The 18,222-nt window shown below is 44.8% G+C and overlaps 1 protein-coding gene across 1 annotated transcript in view; it reads right to left on the bottom strand.

Moving 5' to 3' along the window:
* Positions 1–10,357, bottom strand: part of B3GNTL1 (UDP-GlcNAc:betaGal beta-1,3-N-acetylglucosaminyltransferase like 1) — a 114,026-nt gene extending 103,669 nt beyond the window's left edge. Inside the window, exons 1-3 of the mRNA XM_012802825.2 lie at positions 10,296–10,357; positions 7,707–7,823; positions 7,507–7,606 (exon numbers count right to left, since the gene is read on the bottom strand). Of these exons, the coding sequence (XP_012658279.1) occupies positions 7,507–7,606; positions 7,707–7,823; positions 10,296–10,343 (265 nt within the window). The 5' untranslated portion in view covers positions 10,344–10,357. The remainder of the gene's footprint in view (positions 1–7,506; positions 7,607–7,706; positions 7,824–10,295) is intronic.
* Between the last annotated feature and the right edge of the window lie 7,865 nt (positions 10,358–18,222).

The following is an 18,222-nucleotide window of genomic DNA, read 5'->3' as shown; positions in this document are numbered from 1 at the left end:
AGACAGAGTCTCACTATGTCGCCCTCGGTAGAGTACCATGGCGTCACAGCTCACAGCAACCTCAAATTCTTGGGCTTAAGCAATTCTCTTGCCTCAGTCTCCCAAGTAGCTGGGACTACGGGCGCCCAAGACTATGCCCAGCTATTTTTTGTTGCAGTTGTCATTGTTGTTTAGCAGGCCTATGCCAGGTTGGAACCCACTTGCCTTGGTGTATGTGGTCGGCGCCCTAACCACTGAGCAATGGGCGGTGAGCCCACATGGCTCATTTTCAAGATTAAAATCACCAGAATAGAACTTCTCAAACCATTGACATGCTGCATGTTCATTAGCCACATCCTTCCCAAATGTATTGTTGATATTTCAAACTGTCTGTGCTGCCTGGTTCTACAATGGAACTCACATTAAAAAATAACACAAATTTTTGACTTACTCATGTTTCACAAAAATACCTCTAGAAAAAATCTGAAAGATAATTACAAGCCAAAACATTCATTCGAAAGAATAGGGACAAACCTTCACAATTAAAAAAAAAAAAAGAATCATCAAAATGAAATGTTAGAGATATCAAATGTCAAACTTAGTACTTAAGGAAATTGGCCATTTCACACTTAATAATCTAATAATAGATACTTCTTCTTTTAAAGGACCAATTGTTTAAAATTACCTTGATTTAAATCTTTTTCTTAAATATTTTATTTACCTTTCTGCTTTCTATACCCTGGGTACTACTTATTAGGAACGTGATATGGACAGGGTAGAGAACATATTTTGAAACAAGATTCTGTTTCATTCTCTGAAGCCCAACTGTGCTGTAACTCACTTCCACCAATGTCTACCTCCCTCTATTTGCCCCCCCCCATAAAAACAAAAACAAAATGAATTTCATGTTGGCAGGAAGCTGCATTGGGCAAAGATATCCTACCCTCGGTACCCTCAGGTTGGCAGGACATGCCTTTTAACCTACTTTCATGAAGCAGCAAAACTGTTCTGAGGACAGCCAAAACAATTCAGAAAGGTCTGTGGCCACCTGAGGTGGCCACCAGGATCTCTAACAAAGACATTCTAGCCTCAGCCCCCAACTCTGCTCCAGACAGGTGGGTTAAACTTGAATAAACCAATTAGTATCTTCATGGCACTAGGATAGTCCCTGCCTCCAAGTAATGCATGAACTCGAGGGAGGTGATGAATAGGCCAAAGATCCGTGAGAGCCATGGCCGAGGTGTGGCTGCCACCAATCACCTGACAGCCCACAAAATGGAAGGAAACAACAGAGACCGAGTGTCTAGGGACAGCAGAATCTGTCTCTCCTACTCATTACTCTCTGAGAGCCATCCTGAATACACCAAGCCTAACCCTGCAACCCCCACAGACCTCTCCATCAATCCGATCTACCCTAGAAATAGTGGAGCAGTTGCTTGAGAGCCTGCATTTGTGTGTGTTACAGGTTGGATTTGAACAGGACACAGACACAGACCCAATCAAAGCCTCACATGGGGGTACTCCAAAGGGACTCCAAACCTCCAGCCTGCCTGCCCTTGAAATACACTGGGATGATGAAATTCCTCCAGGACCAAGTCTATTAGAAAATCAAGTAAAAACTATTAGTAAATATTCCTGAGAATATTTTAAGGCACTGGTCCTTGACCCGGGATATGCCTCAGAATCTCTTGGGATGCTTTAAAATCCCAATACCCAGACTGCACCCAAGACGAATTCCATGAGAATATCTTCAGGCAGAACTCAGGTTCAGGTCTTTTAAAGCTGCCTGGGTGATTCTAACATGCAGCCAAAGTAGAGGACCATTATTTCAAAAAAAGACATGGCTCCTAAAATCTATAGGAAGCTATCCATTACCTGAAGGTTCATCACCTGGCCCGCCTCCACCTCTTCAATCTCGTGCAGTAAATGGCCAAAAAGCATATGAAAAGATACTCAACAACATCAGTCAATAGGGAAAAATGCAAATCAGAATGAGAGACAACTTCATACCCACTAGCATGGCTATAAAAACAAAACAGAAAATAAATGTGGATGAGGACAGGGAGAAATTGGAACCCTCCTACATTGCTGGTGAGAATGTTTTGAAAGGGTATGGCCATGGTGGAAAGCAGGTTGGTAGTTTCTCAGTACGTTAAACATAGAACTACAATATGACCCAGAAATTCTACTCTAAGGTACATATCCAAAGGATTTGAAATCCAAGGTTCAAAGAAAAACTTGTACACAAATGTTCATACTGATACAGAACAGGTGGTGCCCTAGACAGCTCAGCCAGCTGAGCTGGAGGACCTGGCACAGGAACCAGCAGGCTACAGGGTAGGCAGGAGGGCCTTTAGGAAGCTCTAGTAGCCACAGGGGCCAGACAACTGCCGGGGAGACACTAGCACCTTAGGTCTCCCTCCCCTGCACTTGACACACACACACACACACATTTCCTAGGCCTGGTCAATTTCATGTAAGTTTCCTAGGTCTGGGAATGAAAGGGATTGTTGCCATTCATTTGCTACCCAGCCCCCCCTCAATGTAACTACTAAGCTAAATGTAACAACTGAGTTCTGGTTAAATGTAACTACAGAGGACACCATGCAACATATATACCCTCTGACAAAGAGCCTGCAGAGAGACAGAGAGAGGGAGTGAGAGAGCTTTTTCCCTGACTTAGGTTCTCCCTGCCAGGTGGTTTCGTGTTTTTGTATTTTTTTCTGTAAATAAATCCTGTCTTACCACTGATCTGTGGTCTGTGGATTCATTCTTCGAATCACTGAGACCAAGAACCTATTGAAGATGAAATCCAATACTAGCAGCATTCACAAGAGCCAAAAACCAGAAAAACCCAAATATCCATCAACGGACGAACAAATAAACAAAATATGGCATATTCATTGTAAGACAAATGAATATTACTCTCCCCATAAAGAAGAGTGAGGTATTGATATATGCTATAACATAGATGAACCTTAAAACATCATGCTAAATGAAAGCCAGTTACAAAACAGCACATATTAAATGACATCATTTCTATGAAATGTCCAGACTAAGCAAATCTAACAGAGACAGAAAGTAGATTAGTGGTTGTACAGGAGTGAAGTAATCTGTGTGCCATAATAGAACAGCATAGATGGAGTGGTTTATAAACAACAGAAATTTATTTCTCACAGTTCTGAGGGCTAAGAAGCCCAAGATCAAGGTACTGGAAGATTTGGTGTCTGGTGAGGGCCTACTTCCTGGTTCACAGAGGTGAGAAAGCTCTCTGGTTCACAGGGTGAGAGAGCCTCTTTTATAAAGGTACTAATCTCATTCCCGAGGTTCCATCTTCATGACCTAATCACTTCCCAAAGTCCCCACTTCCTAATATTATCATACTGAGAATTAGGTTTCACCATGTGAATTTGGAATAGACACAAATATTTAGAACAGTGGTTCTCAATCTTCCTAATGCCATGACCCTTTAATACAGTTCATGTTGTAGTGACCACCAACCATAAAATTATTTTCGTTGCTACCTCATAACTGTAATTTTGCTACTGTTATGAATTGTAATGTAAATATCTGATATGCAGGATGTATTTAGGCAAGCCCTGTGAGAGGGTTGTTTGACCCCCAAAGGGGTCACGACCCACAAGTTTAGAACCGCTGATTTAGACCATAGCTTCAAATAATTACCAAAGAACAAGAAATTTAGGTATAGCAGGTTCTTAATGAGTAGTATTATTACTATCACTTATTACCAGGATACTTTTTTCTAGTATTTGAACAACATAAAACTAACCCCTTGACTATGGAGAGTGAAACCTGCCAATTAAGGTGCACAGGAATCTTGCAGTGATCAGATCATTAGGATATACAGAGGTGCTCTTTTGTTCATTACCATGAAAATGCAACATTTGTAACAGTAAGAAATATATAGGTCCCTCATGCCCCCAACTTGAATTGAATGAGTTTTTCTCCTATGGGGGCATGAATAGGATTGTCTATTGGCTTAATATTAGTATTGAGCACAATGAAAATTTGCTTTTCCATTCTTGTGATACTTTACTGAGATTATGTTTTACCTCCATCCAGGTTAATACAAAAGATATGAAGTTACTGTCTTTCTTATGGCCAAATAGTATTCCATGGTATACATAGACCATAGTTTGTTAATCCATTCCTGAGTTGATGGGCATTTAGGTTGTTTCCACATCTTGGTGGTTGTAAACTGAGCTGCAATAAACAATCTAGTATAAATGTCCTAATGATAAAATGATCTTTTTCTTAAGGGTAGATGCCTAATAGTGGGATTACAGGGTGAAATGAGAAGTATAATTCAAGTTCTTTGAGGATTTTCCATACTGATTTCCAAAGAGGTTGTATGAGTTTGTAGACCCACCAGCAATGTAAAAGTGTTACACTTTCTTTCCACATCCCCATTAGCATCTGCAACTCTTGGACTTTGTGATGTGGGCTAATCTTACTGGGAGTAGGTAATATCTCAAGGTGGTTTTGATTTGCATTTCTCTAATGATCAGAGGCAATGAGCATTTTTTCATGTTTGTTAGCCATCTGTCTGTTTTCCTCAGGAAGGTTCTATTCATGTCTCTTGCCCAATAATATATGGGGTTGTTAGCTCTTTTTTTGTTAATTGGAGTTCTCTACAGATCTTAGTTATCAAGGACTTTGTCAGATTCGTAATATGCAGATATCTTTTCCCATTCTGAAAGTTATTTGTTTTGATCATTGTGTCCTTAACTGTGCAAAAGCTTTTCAGTTTAATTAAGTCTCATTTGTTTATTTTTGTTGTGGCTGCAATTGCCACTGAAGTCTTCTTCCTAAAAATTTTTCCCTACGCGGACATCTTCAAGAGTTTTTCCCACACTTTCTTCTAGAATTTTTATTGTTTCATGTCTTAGATTTAAATCTTTTATCTAGGGGCAGCGCCTGTGGCTCAAAAGAGTGGGGTGCCGGCCCCATATGCCAGATGTGGCGGGTTCAAATCCAGCCACGGCCAAAAACTGCAAAATAAAATAAAATAAAATAAAGATAAATCTTTTATCCATCTTGAATCAATTTTTGAAAGTGGTGAAAGGTGTGGGTCCAGTTCCAGTCTTTTACATGTGGTTACCCAGTTCTTCCAGCACCATTTATTGAATAGGGATTCTTTCCCTAGTATATGCTTTTGTTTGGTTTATCAAAGATCAGATGGCTATAAGAGAGCGGTTTCACCTCTTGGTCTTCTATTTGGTTCCAAATGTCTATGTCTCTATTTTTGTGCCAATACCATGCTGTTTTAATCACTGTGGACTTGTAATATAGCCTAAAGTCTGGTAGGGTGATGCGCCTGGCTTTGTTCTTATTACTAAGAATTACCTCGGCTATACGGGTTTTTCCTGGTTTCATATGAAATGAATAACTATTTTTTCCAAATCTTCAACGTGTGATGTTGGTATTTTAATGGGAATTGCACTGACTCTGTAGACTGCTGTGGGAGATATGAACATTTAAACAATGTTGATTCTTTCTAGCCAGGAGCATAGTATGCTTTTCCATTTGTTAATGTCTTCTGAAAAGGAGAACTACAGACTAATTTCACTAACAAATATAAATGCAAAAATACTCAACAAAATCTTAGCCAAAAGATCACAGCTACACACACAAAAAAATTGGGGCTGGGGCTTAGTGCCTGTGGCTCAAGCTGCTAAGGTACCAGACACATACACCTGAGCTGGCAGGTTCGAATCCAGCCTGGGCCTGCCAAACAACAATGACGGCTACAACCAAAAAATAGCTGGGCATTGCGGCAGGCGCCTGTAGTCCCAGCTACTTGGGAGGCGGAGGCAGGAGAATCACTTGAGCCCAGGAGTTGGAAGTTGCTATGAGCTGTGATGCCAGGGCACTCTGCCCAAGGCGACAGCTTGAGGCTCTGTCTCAAAAAAAAAAAACTGGGGCTGGGCAGTGACTTACACCTGTAATCCCAGCACTTGGGAGGCCGAGGCAGGTGGACTGCCTGAGTTCACGAGTTCAAGACCAGCCTGAGCAAGAATTAGACTCCATCTCTAAAAATGGGTGGTGTGGCGAGCGCCTAAAATCCCAGTTACTTGAGAGGCTGAGGCAAGAGGACTGCTTGAACCCAAGAGTTTGAGGTTGCTACAAGCTAAGATGCTATAGCCCTCTACCAAGGGTGACCAAGTGAGACTCTATCTCAAATAAATAATAGAAAAATAAAATAAAATAAAAATAGCCAGGCATTGTGGCAGGCACCTATTAGTCCCAGCTACTTGGAAGGCTGAGGCAAGAGAATCACTTTAGCCCAGGAGTTTGAGGTTGCTATGAGCTATGACCCCAGGGTACTCTACCAAAGGTCACAAAATGAGACTCTGTCTCAGAAAAAAAAAAAAAAATTATACATCATGATGAAATAGGCTTCTTCCCAGAGATGCAAGGCTAATTTAACATATACAAATCCATAAGTATAATTCACCTTATCAATAGAAGCAAAAACAAAGACCATGTGATCCTCGCATTAGATGCAGAAAAAGGATTTGATAAAATTCAGCATTCTTTTCTAACAAGAACACTCAAGAAAATAGGCATAGGTGGGTGGTGTCTGTGGCTTAGTGAGTAGAGCGTCAGCCCTATATACTGAAGGTGGCGGGTTCAAACCCAGCCCTGCCAAGCTGCAACAACAAAAAATAGCTAGGTATTGTGGCGGGCGCCTGTAGTCCCAGCTACTCAGGAGGCTGCGGCAAGAGAATCCTCAAGCCCAAGAGCTGGACATGGCTGTGAGCTGTGACACCACGGCACTCTACCAAGGGCAATAAAGTGAGACTCTGTCTCTATTAAGAAAATAGGCATAAGTAACATATTTCTTAAACTGATTGACATCTATGACAAACCCACAGCTGATATACTGAATGGAATAAAACTGAAAGCTCTTCCACTTAGAACTGGAACCAGGCAAGGATGACCTCTATCGCCACTACTTATTCAACATAGTTCTGAAAGTTCTAGCCAATACAATCAGGCAACAGAAGGATATAATAGGCATCCAAATGGGGGCAGAGGAGGATAAACTCTCACTCTTTGCCAATTCTAAGATCTTATACTTAGAAAACCCCAGAGACTCAACCACAACACTCCTGGAAGTGATCAAGAAATACAGTAACACCTTAGGGTAAAAATTGTTCACAAATCAACAGCTTTTGCATATGTCAATAACAGCCAAGTTGAGAAGCTAATCAAAGACAAAGGTCTCTTCATAGTAGCTTCGAAGAAAATGAAATACCTAGGAATATACCTAACAAAAGAGGTGAAGGATCTCTATACAGAGAATTATGAAACCCTAAGAAAAGAAATTGATCCTTTTTAATGACTCTTATAAGACTTTGTATTTGGAAAATGAATAGGCACCAAACTAACATCTTGTTTGAAAGTCTATAGGCATTGTTGATATGCAAAGTCAAAAGGTTAAGTATGTAAATTAATAAGAAACCACAAATTAGAGCTTAATAAACTAAACACTTTACTTACCTCCTAGGGGAGAAGGAGAATCATGCCCTCCAATGACCACATGGATACCGGAACCTTCTAGCTTCACCTTCCATTTGTCTAGGATAGTCCCAGACTTGTCCTGAAAGCATGAGGTTGGCGGGTCAGGAAAATTCCCTCAGAACAGTCAAACATAACTTATATACCAGGGCTAAGTCACCCAACAGGAAGTTCACAAATACCTTACTGGCATCATTAAATACAGAGAGCTCCATGGTTCCTTCAAAGTCTTGCTGTAAAACAGAACTCAAACATTCATCCAACCATGGTTCAGCATTGTGGACTGGGAGAATAATAGACTGGAATTCAAAGGAAATGGATTAATGTAAGTATGAAAACTAAATTCCCTTCCCACTACTCTAGCATACTTCCCTGTCACCCCCCACTGTGCTTATTTCAGATGGCAAAGCCTAATTCACAGAATAACCCAGGATAAGGCCTCCACAGAAAGAACATTCTCTGACACACAAAAGGTATCTATTCTTTCCCTCCAAGCCCTTAACATTGTTTTACTCCATAAAATTTATCATGTCTTTGATTTTCCTGAATTGATCTTCCTTATGCTTTTAAAAGAGGAAAAAACCCTGAGAGGCATCAGAATTGTTCCCAATTCAATGACAAATTCATTGTTTTCCAATCACTAGTCAGAACATTATCATTTGGTTGAAACAAGCATCTGTGTATCTTCCAATCCATTCATGAAAATAATTGATTAGAGGCCAGGTGGGGTAGCTCACATCTATAATCTCAGCCCTCTGGGAAGCTGAGGCAGGTAGATCACCTAAGCTCAGGATTTCAATATAAACCTAAGCAAGAGAGAGACGCTATCTCTAGTAAAAATAGAAAAAACAGCCAGGCGTTGTGGCAGGCACCTGTATCCCAGCTACTTGGGAGGCTGAGACAAGAGGATTGCTTGAGCTCAGGAGTGTGAGGTTGCTGTGAGCTATGATGACATCACAGCACTCTACATAGGGCAGAGTGACACTCTGTCTCAAAAAACAAACAAACAAACAAAAAACTAGACATTTTCTGGGTGGAATAAACATTTCAGCAAACTATAACAAAGTGGCCCCTTTAAGTACCCTCCCAAAGAATGCTTTAACAAAGTATGGGGGGAAGAGGTTGTCCAAAGGCGCAAATGGGACATATGATGTCCATTTCTATCTTCCTTTGTTCTACACTTAGTTTAGGGCTGGTTTGCCAGTAGCATTGTCCTTTTCTCATGGAGCCCAACAAATAAAATGAACATTTCTAAAATGTATGGAGTAAAACATTGATACCTGATTATCAACAAAATAACTGATTACAGGAATTATCTTAACTTTATACATTATCATATTATGCAATAGAGAATATTAATACAAGTTAGTGTGTTCTCACCTTTGACGTTATACCCTTATGAAGAAAAGTGGAAAAATTCCTAAACAAGAAAACTAAAGTATAGGCCAGACAGGTGTGTAGCTCTACACACACATACACACGCACACTTACATATTATGTGTATATTGTATGTAACTACATAATAGATATGATTTTTTCAATACTAAATTCAAACGGTTATGAAAACCTCATAGATAACGACTGTTGAAAATTTAATTCAGTCAAGCTCTTTTCAAACAAACATCACCCTGAAGATGATGGATAATCCACCCTGAGGCTCCAACAGTGATACCCCTTCCTGGACTTAGCTCTATGTGCATAAAACTAGTTCTGTAATTTCTTTACATATTTGCCTTATTTTATTTTTTGTCTTACTATTTTTTGAGACAGAGTCTCACTTTGTCACGCTGCGTGGACTGCCATGGGATCAAGCGATCCTCCTGCCTCAGTTTTCCTATTTTTAGTAGAGACCAGGGTCTCCTCTTACTCAGGCTGGTCTCAAACTGTTAAGCTCAGGGGATCTACCTGCCTTGGCCTCGCTGAGTATGTTTACCTTACTTTGGATTTACTGCTTAAAGGAAAAGGAAAGAATTTTTTTTCTCCAACACAAAACATGAGAGTTTCTGTCAAAGATAGACCTTGATTAACCTCTGCCCCCAATTTTAGCAAGACTGACATAGAAAACAGAATCGAGCCTCCCTTGGGACTGTCCCCAACAGCATAGCTCAGCCGCAAGCCCCTACACCGGCCTCCAGCTCCGGCCTCCTGCAGACGCCCACACTGCAGGTGCGCTGGACCCGGTGCGGACGTCGTCCCCGCCCCCCCATACCCGGGGGAAAAGGGGCCCTGCGTGCGTTCGGAGACGAACGTCCTGCACCGGGACGCCTACAGGGGCTCCTGAAGATGCATGCGGCCGTGCGGACAGGCAGACACCTGCCGTGAACACACTCCCACCACAACTCCAACCACCACGGAACGCCTTCCGCGCCTTCGAACTTCTGCGTCCAGCTGATGCCTTTGGGCAGAGACCCTCCCAGACAAGCCCCAGAGAAGTGGTGCGCAGGAATGCAGACCTTCCCCGGAGGGAGGGGCGGGGAGGAGAGGGGAGGGTATGGAAGAGGAGGAGGGGATGGAGGGGGATGGGAAAAGGCGAAGAGGAAGGGAGCCAGGGGAGGGGAGGAGAAGGGAGGAAAGAGCAGGAAGAGAGGCAGGCGGGAGGAAGGGGGTAACCGGGAAAGAGGGGAGGGCGGCTGCGGGCCTAAGAGGAGCTGGTGACTGAGAGGACATGAGGAAGAGGGGATGAGGGGACAAGGGAGTCAGGGTGACAGGAAGCAAGGAGGAGAGGCGGGGGCTGAGCGGCCCAGAGACGAGGGAGGCCGTCCCGCACCTACCACGCGGGACCCCGGCCGGGTCACAGCGGGTTCCCTCCTAGTCTGCATCGCCCGCTCCTCGCCCCGCCCCCGCGTCAGCGCCGCCAGCGCGGGTCACAGTGCCTGCTCCTAGGGCGCGTGCGCGGACGGCTCCGGGAGAGGGCGTGGCGCCCGACTGCCTGTGATTGGTGGAGAGAGCTAAGGACAGGGCGGGATTTCAAGCACTGAGAAGCGCGCACAGGGCGAGCGTGGAGCTCCGCCCTTCGCCTTTGATCCACCCGGTGCCCAGAATGGAGAAGCTGACTGGAAAGGGGCACCCTGAGGCCCCCTGATCTGCCCACTTCAGAGAAGCCGACTGGAGAGGGGCACCCTGAGGCTCTGAGGCTCCCTGAGCTGCCCAGATGGAGAAGATGACTGGAAAAGGACTCCCTGAGCAACCGCACATGGACAATGTTCACTGGTGATGGGGCTTCGTGAGTGGTCGATAAGTATTAACTGCTGTGAATAACCCTGTGGTAAATGAACACAAAAGAGTTCGGAAAATGAAGTTCTCAAACTCATCTTGAAAAAGTGCTACATACCTCATTGATGAGCATCACTGCAGCCACCAGATGGCCAAAGGGAGTGTAACAGAAGTGACATTCAGCAGGGAGATAATGTAGTACTTTTTCTAGGATGCCTTCACAAACTTAATTGTCAAATCTTGTAGATTATGGCCAGTCAGGATTTGTTCAACTGGCTTGCACTAATGATCCCAGTCCTAATTAATTTATAAGCATTACTTTCAGGACAAATACTTAGCTGTCCATACTACAATTAAATGCAAATTATTCCATAAATTAACTGTTACAACAAATCCCAATTTCTGGTTCAGGATCACTTCAGATGTGGTTTCTTTTTCCCCTTAAATTTCATCACTATTTGCAAATTCCGTTGTAGTAGTTGAAACACTTAAGGCAGATGACTAAGAATACACCTTGGGCGCCACCTGTGGCTCAGTGGGTAGGGCACCCATATAACTGTGGGTGGTGGGTTCAAGCCCGTCCCTGGCCAAACTGCAACAACAACAACAAAAAATCGTCGGATGTTGTGGCAGGTGCCTATAGTCCCAGCTGCTTGGGAGACTAAGGCAACAGAATTGCCTAAGCCCAAGAGCTGGAGGTTGCTGTGAGCTGTGACGCCATGGCACTCTACTGAGAGCAACAAAGTAAGACTCTGTCCCTTAAAAAAAATTAAAATACACCTTACTTACAGTCCAACAAAAGCAATCTGAGATTTGCTTCCAATGACCTAATGATCTCCAGAGATTGGTACCTTATGAACAGTTTCATTTTTAAATGACAGGATGCACTATAGATTCATGGTAGTTGATAAGGGTCAGAGACAAGAGCTGCTGATGGTTTCTGTGCACTGTCAGAGCACATGACATCCAAAATTGGCTTGGATTGTCTTGTCTTCCTTCATGTATGTCTTCTGCTGCCACAAATTTGCTTTTCACTACCTTCCTCCTAATACAAAATAAATTTGAATCTGCTTTTTGGAAATATTCAAAACTCCAAGATGCTTTTCAGAAATAAAAGGTTGTAGTGGAAGAAGATTCTAAAATCTAAGGGTGGTGGGGCCTGAGGTCATTTCCCCCATCGTAGGAAGATAGATTCTCAAGGCTGACCGAGGGACAGAGCCATGGGACTTACATCCCTATCCTGGTGAGGGATAGGAAGGAGCCTGGGGTGCATCAGAGTTGCTGGATTGAGATTGTGTGGTCTTAAATCAGAGAGAAGTGAGGTGGTGATGGAAGAGGAACCATGTCATATGGGAACCTGAAGGGAAAGCAATACAAAACTCCCAACAGCTTTATGCTCACTGAGTGGACAGTTTTCTTTATTTTTAACTGTAAAAATGCAAAATATTTGGCAACTATATTTGGAGGGCTCAGTGCCAACTGTCAAGGGCTTGGAAGAGGAAACAACCAGATGCCCCCCCCACCGCCAGTCTATATGTTGAAGTCTTACCTCCAAGGTGATGATGTGAGGAGATGGGGCTTTTAGAAGGTGAGTAGGTCATAAGAGTTTGCCCCTACAAGTAGAATGAATGGCCTTGCGAAATAAATGTGAAGGAATTTTAGTACTAGACTTCTCAATCTCTGGAACTGTGGGCAATAAATTTCTATTATAAGTTACAAGATATTTTGTTATAGCAACACAAATGGACTAAGACACCTAGTACCCAAATTTAAGAACTGCACAACAACTCTTTACAATGCTGATATAGGAGGCAAAGATTCACTCCAGGTCATCGGGAACATGGTAAGGCTCCAGGGCACTAAGCTCCAGTGAGAATGATTCTGCCATGAGCACAGTCAGTAAAGGCTGAGTTCAAACTTTAAAAATAATAGCCAGACCCTGAGAACTCTGTGTTTCCTTTCCAAGTTTCCCAATGGAACAAACCTTGATGGAGCTCTGACTGGCCCTCTGGATGCTGCTCAGAAGTCAGGGTCACTCAGGACCATAGGAGATTCTGCATGTGGTGAACATTCCCCTCCAATAATAAATCAGTTCATAAGGAGTAAACCAACTATTTGACAGCATATTATGAGCACTGAGTTTATCTCTTCTATTCTTGTGCAAGTTTTAAAGGCTGGCCATAACTTACTGTGTAGATTTAATGTCTCATTAATGAGTTAAAGCTCAGGCTTTTTAAATAAGTAATTTATGGGCTGTGCCTGTGGCTCAAAGGAGTAGGGCGCCAGCCCCTTGCCAGAGGTGGCGGGTTCAAACCCAGCCCTGGCCAAAAAAATAAAAATAAAACAACTGCAAAAAAAAGTAATTTACAAGATAGTAGACCAGGTATGGATATGATCCCATGAATTCTGTCTTTTAGCAGCACATATTCCTAGATACAAACCTGTTGAGGAATTCTAATTGCTATGAGGAAACCTTATAGCATATTCAGGGGAATGATGTGATTCAGGGTGTGCATGCACCAGACTGGATTGAGGATGTGGCAGAAACTGACAGGACTGTGGGCTGATCCTAGGAAAGGAAAACCAAGCCTATGGGTGGGACCACACCTATGGTTCATCTTACAAGGGTACATGTGAATCTTTCTAAATATAGAATATAAATGTCTTAAAACAGTAACTAAGAAAATAACATGATGGCTATGTTAACCAGTTTGATGAAAGTATTTCAGATTGTATATAGAACCAGCACAGTGTACCCCATGACTGCATTAATGTACAAAGCTATGATTTAATAAAAAATAAAATAAAATATCTCATTCAGGAAAAAAAAAAAGGAAAAAGAAAACTAAGCCTGTGAACTTCAGACATCAAAGGTGAGGTGATTAGCAGACACCTAAAATTAAGCCACTTGACAGATGGATGGGACAGCTGTGTGTGTGTGTGTGTGTGTGTGTGTGGCCCCTGGGGAATTCAAGACCCCATGTAAGGCAGCACACATTGGATGTTACATAAATAACTAATGGGTGGGAGCCATTGTTCTATGAACTGCATTGTCAGGGATTCTGGAAAAAGGAGAATCCATTGACTTTACAAATAGTATGTCCTGGCTTGGCACCTGTGGCTCAAGCGGCTAAGGCACCAGTCACATACACATGAGCTGGCAGGTTCGAATCCAGCCCGGCCCACCAAATAACAATGATGGCTGCAACCAAAAAAATAGCTGGGCGTTGTGGCAGGCACCTGTAGTCCCAGCTACTTGGGAGGCGGAGACAGGAGACTCGCTTGAGCCCAGGAGTTGGAGGTTGCTGTGAGCTGTGATACCACAGCACTCTACCAAGGGCAACAGCTTGAGGCTTTGTCTCAAAAAAAAAAAAAATAGTATGTCCCTACACTTCAGGGCTACAAGACTGTACCTAACCAGAGCCAGCACTCCTCCTGGGCCCACTCAGGAAGGGCTGAGTTTCCCTTCTGTCACAAGAAGCTTTAAGATGTTCCACGTGGATTCTATGTGAGCATTGAGTGTCCCATAAGATTCTTGTCTTGGTCTGGGTCAGAGATTTGTATGTGGAGGCTCTGCTGAGGGGGTCCCTGACAAGGGCTGAACTCTTGGGCTTTTCCAGGGAGCCCTGGAGAGCTGTCCCCCTGAGCAGGGAGGAGACTTTCCTCATGTCAGCAGGGCGGCACCTCTGCCCTCAGGGTGGTGGCTACAAGATCCCGGTGGTGTCCTCAGCCTTGACTAACTGCAGATGCCACCCTTCTGAAATCGGAGTTAGGACCCAGAGGTGGGATGGACTGACTTGAAACCTGGTATGAGGTGGGAGGGAGGAAAGGTGGGAAACAGAACCAAATGTTATCTCCAGCAGGACAACCCCAAACAGGACCTACCACACTATACACTTAGCACTTGTGGACAATTCTGAAGTGGCTTCAGCCAACAGCTCTACAAATTCTAAGGTGACTTAAGTGGGGGGCATGTGCCTGCAGAGCAATGGCTGGGGTGGCCCCCAGTTAGGGCTCAGTGCACGTGAGTGGGTGTTGCCGTAGGGCTGCCTCATACAACTGTCAGATACAGGGTCAGAGAGATCTGTGCTGAGTAACACTCCACGTTCAGTTAGACATTTTACTCCTAAATATGAGCAATAAAATGTCTTGGGTGGGTACAACAGCGAGTTTACAGGGCACACTTACGTTGAGAAGACACACCTGAAAATGTTCTGTGGGAGAAAAGGATGCTGGGATCAACCCATGTCTGAGGGAATGTCGAGGAAAAACAGGGAGCAAGAGGACCATAGCACCTCGAGCGAGACCCAGCATCAAAGCCAGGTTCCAGCGACGTGCACTCCACCAAGCATCAGTTCTGGAAGACATTTGTGTGGCTCTAACCCAACTCATACCTCTTTGTAGCCTAAGCAAACTTGCAGTACGCTTACAGCCACATTCTTTCATCCACATTTGTATAAGCCCTAGGAGCTCCTTTGTCTGAGTGGTGGCATGAAGCCAGGGCTCAAGGGCCACCCAGGACCTGCATGTCCTGGGCATTGTGCTATGTGGACACCTACTCCTCATGGCAAAGTGGAAACCTCATTCATTGTTTGGGCAAAGGTTAGATCAGGTAATGCAGATGAGATGCCTGGCCATCTTGACAACCATGTGGCTGTCCCACCCTAGATCAAATTTCTGGCTGTGGGGTGCTGGGTGCCTGCCCTTCTTTCATCATCTGCTTCCCTCCACTGCTCCCTGGGAGCTGGCCTGCTTTTGCAAGACTGGTGGTGAGAGCCTTTTTTTCCCTTTATACCCAATAGTCCACTGCATTGCTATACAGCTTCAAGCTGTCCTTCACATGCATGTCTGCTGTTAAGCCACGTGTGCACCTGGCTTTCCAGGTTACTGGGAATCACCAAAGAAATGGGCAGCTCAGCAGCCACTATAATCAGACTGAATCCTTCAACACTCCTGCCCATCTGTTGGGCAGGTTCAGGGCCAACTCCCCTTGGCGTGGGCTGGGAACCCACAGCCTAAAGTGGTTTCCAGACTGCAGGTTGTGAGCTTCTTGGGGTCATAGGGTCAAGGTAATAGGCTGCAACTGGCAAATCTTAAAAATAAACTCTGAGTCCATCCTGTACAATAAGGGCATGTGTTGTTTTATAAAACTTTTGTGTTAGTTTTGGACATTCTTATACCAGCAGGCACTGGCTGTGAAATAAAATGCGTTTCTTACAGTGATCACCGCCACAGTCTAGGGGGAAAGATAAGTTTCTGATACTGGGTGGCAGATGCGTGCTACACTGGGAGTCTTGAGGGCATGCAGGGGGGCATGCATGGGGGACGGGGAAGACCCCAAGGGAAGGTATGTCACAACAGTGACAACGGTTTTCAGTCACAACAGGTTTAGGGTCTGTGAGAGGCTCAGCCCAAAGTCCTTGGGTGACCCAAAGAAGAGCTGTGAGACTCGGTGAGCACCTGAGGTAGAGGCTAGGGCTGCCGTGAAATGCCCTGCCCCAGTGCATACGTAAATTGTCCTTTCAGAACATGCTTGACAGTGAGTGCAGATAGGGAACGCTGCAGCAGGTGGCAGGCATAGCTGCACCCCTAGCTTGGTCACCAGTCTTTTATTACCAGAGAGGAAGTGCCCCTGCCCACCTATTCATGTACCTTGGAGCCATAACTGTAGTTCCCATAGGCTGTAGAATGCAATGGTCATGTGGCCTCTATTTCTGTGAAAATATGTGCTCTGTGTTCCAACGACCTGAATGAACAAACTCATGGAGTATGACCTGCCTGGTTCCTGCAGGTCCCTGGGTTTTTCTGGCACCCTCTGACTCTTAAGCCCCAGTTCAAAGGTGGAGAGTGAGGCTCAGCCCAGGCATCCCAGGTGGGAGGCACCACCCTGCTGCCCCCCACAATCATGGCACCTCAGGCACCAGCCCTGCTCAACTGTGGTACCTCCTTGGTGTCCCACACGAGTGATTATATCTCAAGCACCCTGGTAGCTGCAGACCTGTCACACCCCCTCTGAGCTGTGGCCACTGGAGAGCCATGCCTGCCAGGCATCACCTCCTCCCTCCCAGGTTTCTACAGTGCTCAGGGACACATTCCAAAATGCAAACAAGTCCATTCTCACCCAGGTGAAAGCTCTTCTTGATTCCCACTCTTTGGGGACAGTATGGCTGCCACTTTGTAAACTAGGTACAGCTCATCTCTAACCCCACCCTCTTAACACCCTTCCTTCTGACCCTAAAGCAAATTCCTACTTCCCAGTTGGATTCAGAAGCCTCCTGGGGACCCCAGATCCCTTGTCTTTTCTGGGGTCTGTGGGCTCCTCAGGGAAGGGACAGGTCTCCTTGGCCTCGGTTCCCTCTGTCCTGTGCCAGCACATGGCAGATGCTCAGATATGCTATTGAAAGACTAGATGTTTCATAAGAATCCTTTATAAATGAGGACTTGGTATCGATTTATAAATTGGTCTCCTATAAATTTAGTGAGACTGTTTTATCAGACATGTCATATGGGAACTAACTGAGTGTTAAGATAGTATAGGTATTATCTTGGTATTGGGTAACTGGGTATTAAAAGATAATATTCAAAAATAAAATTATGGGCCAGGCGTGGTGGTTCACGCCTGTAATCCTAGCAGCAGAAAGGCTGAGAAGCAGGCTGGGGCCAGGGGAAGTAGGGTGCACTTGGGACCCTATTTCACAGGCTCTCCTCCTCTGAGGGATGCAGGGAGGGCCACCAGCTGCCTTCCCTGTGAGGAACACACTCCCTATGGTGAGCAGGCAGGACCCTCACTTGCTGATTGAGAAACTGCCTCCAATACCTACCAAGAATTGGTGACTCATGTTGGAGGCCCTGCTGGGGAGAGCAATACTGGGCTGGATTGAGATCTGAGGCTGGATCTTAATGCTTCCTTAACTGGCATTGTCAGGAGAGTCTCTCCTATGGACTCCCTCTTGATCATACTCACCTTGCTGGGGGCATGCCATGAAGCCAGAGCCCTGACTGCTGTTTCTGGGTGGGCTCTCAGGGCCCAGAAGTGTTCTCCTGTAAGGCAACCTGGCATTGGCAGCATCCATCCAGGCTCCTGGGTGGGGAGTGCCCCTGAGCGTGACAAGTCTCTGGTTCTGCTTTGCTGTAATGAGCCCCTCCATCTGGCCCAGGGGTCTTGGGTCTTCTGTAGCACCAGAGATGCCAGGGCAAAGCCAGCTTGTAGCCTGAAAGTAGAACCCTAGACCCTACAGCCTGACGGTGTCCTGCAGACATGGTGGGGTGGGGCTGTACATGGCCAGCCCCTGCACTCCAAGGCCTGGCTCTGGGACTGCCCAGCTTGTGTGGTGCTATGCTATGAAAGGCAATGAGGAAAACCAACCTATAAAACCCCAGTGAAGGGGCATGTACAAACACTGACACTTTCATCTTTCCATGTTTTAGGACTCTTCAGCACCTGCTGCCCTACTCGTCCCGTTCACAGGAGGTCTCTCTAAACCA

Source organism: Otolemur garnettii, unplaced genomic scaffold, assembly GCF_000181295.1.
Source record: "Otolemur garnettii isolate 467f Iridium unplaced genomic scaffold, OtoGar3 scaffold00018, whole genome shotgun sequence".
In the NCBI taxonomy this organism is placed as follows: Eukaryota; Metazoa; Chordata; class Mammalia; order Primates; family Galagidae; genus Otolemur; species Otolemur garnettii.
The sequence above is the reverse complement of the archived record's forward strand: the minus strand, read 5'-3'. Positions and strand labels throughout refer to the sequence as shown.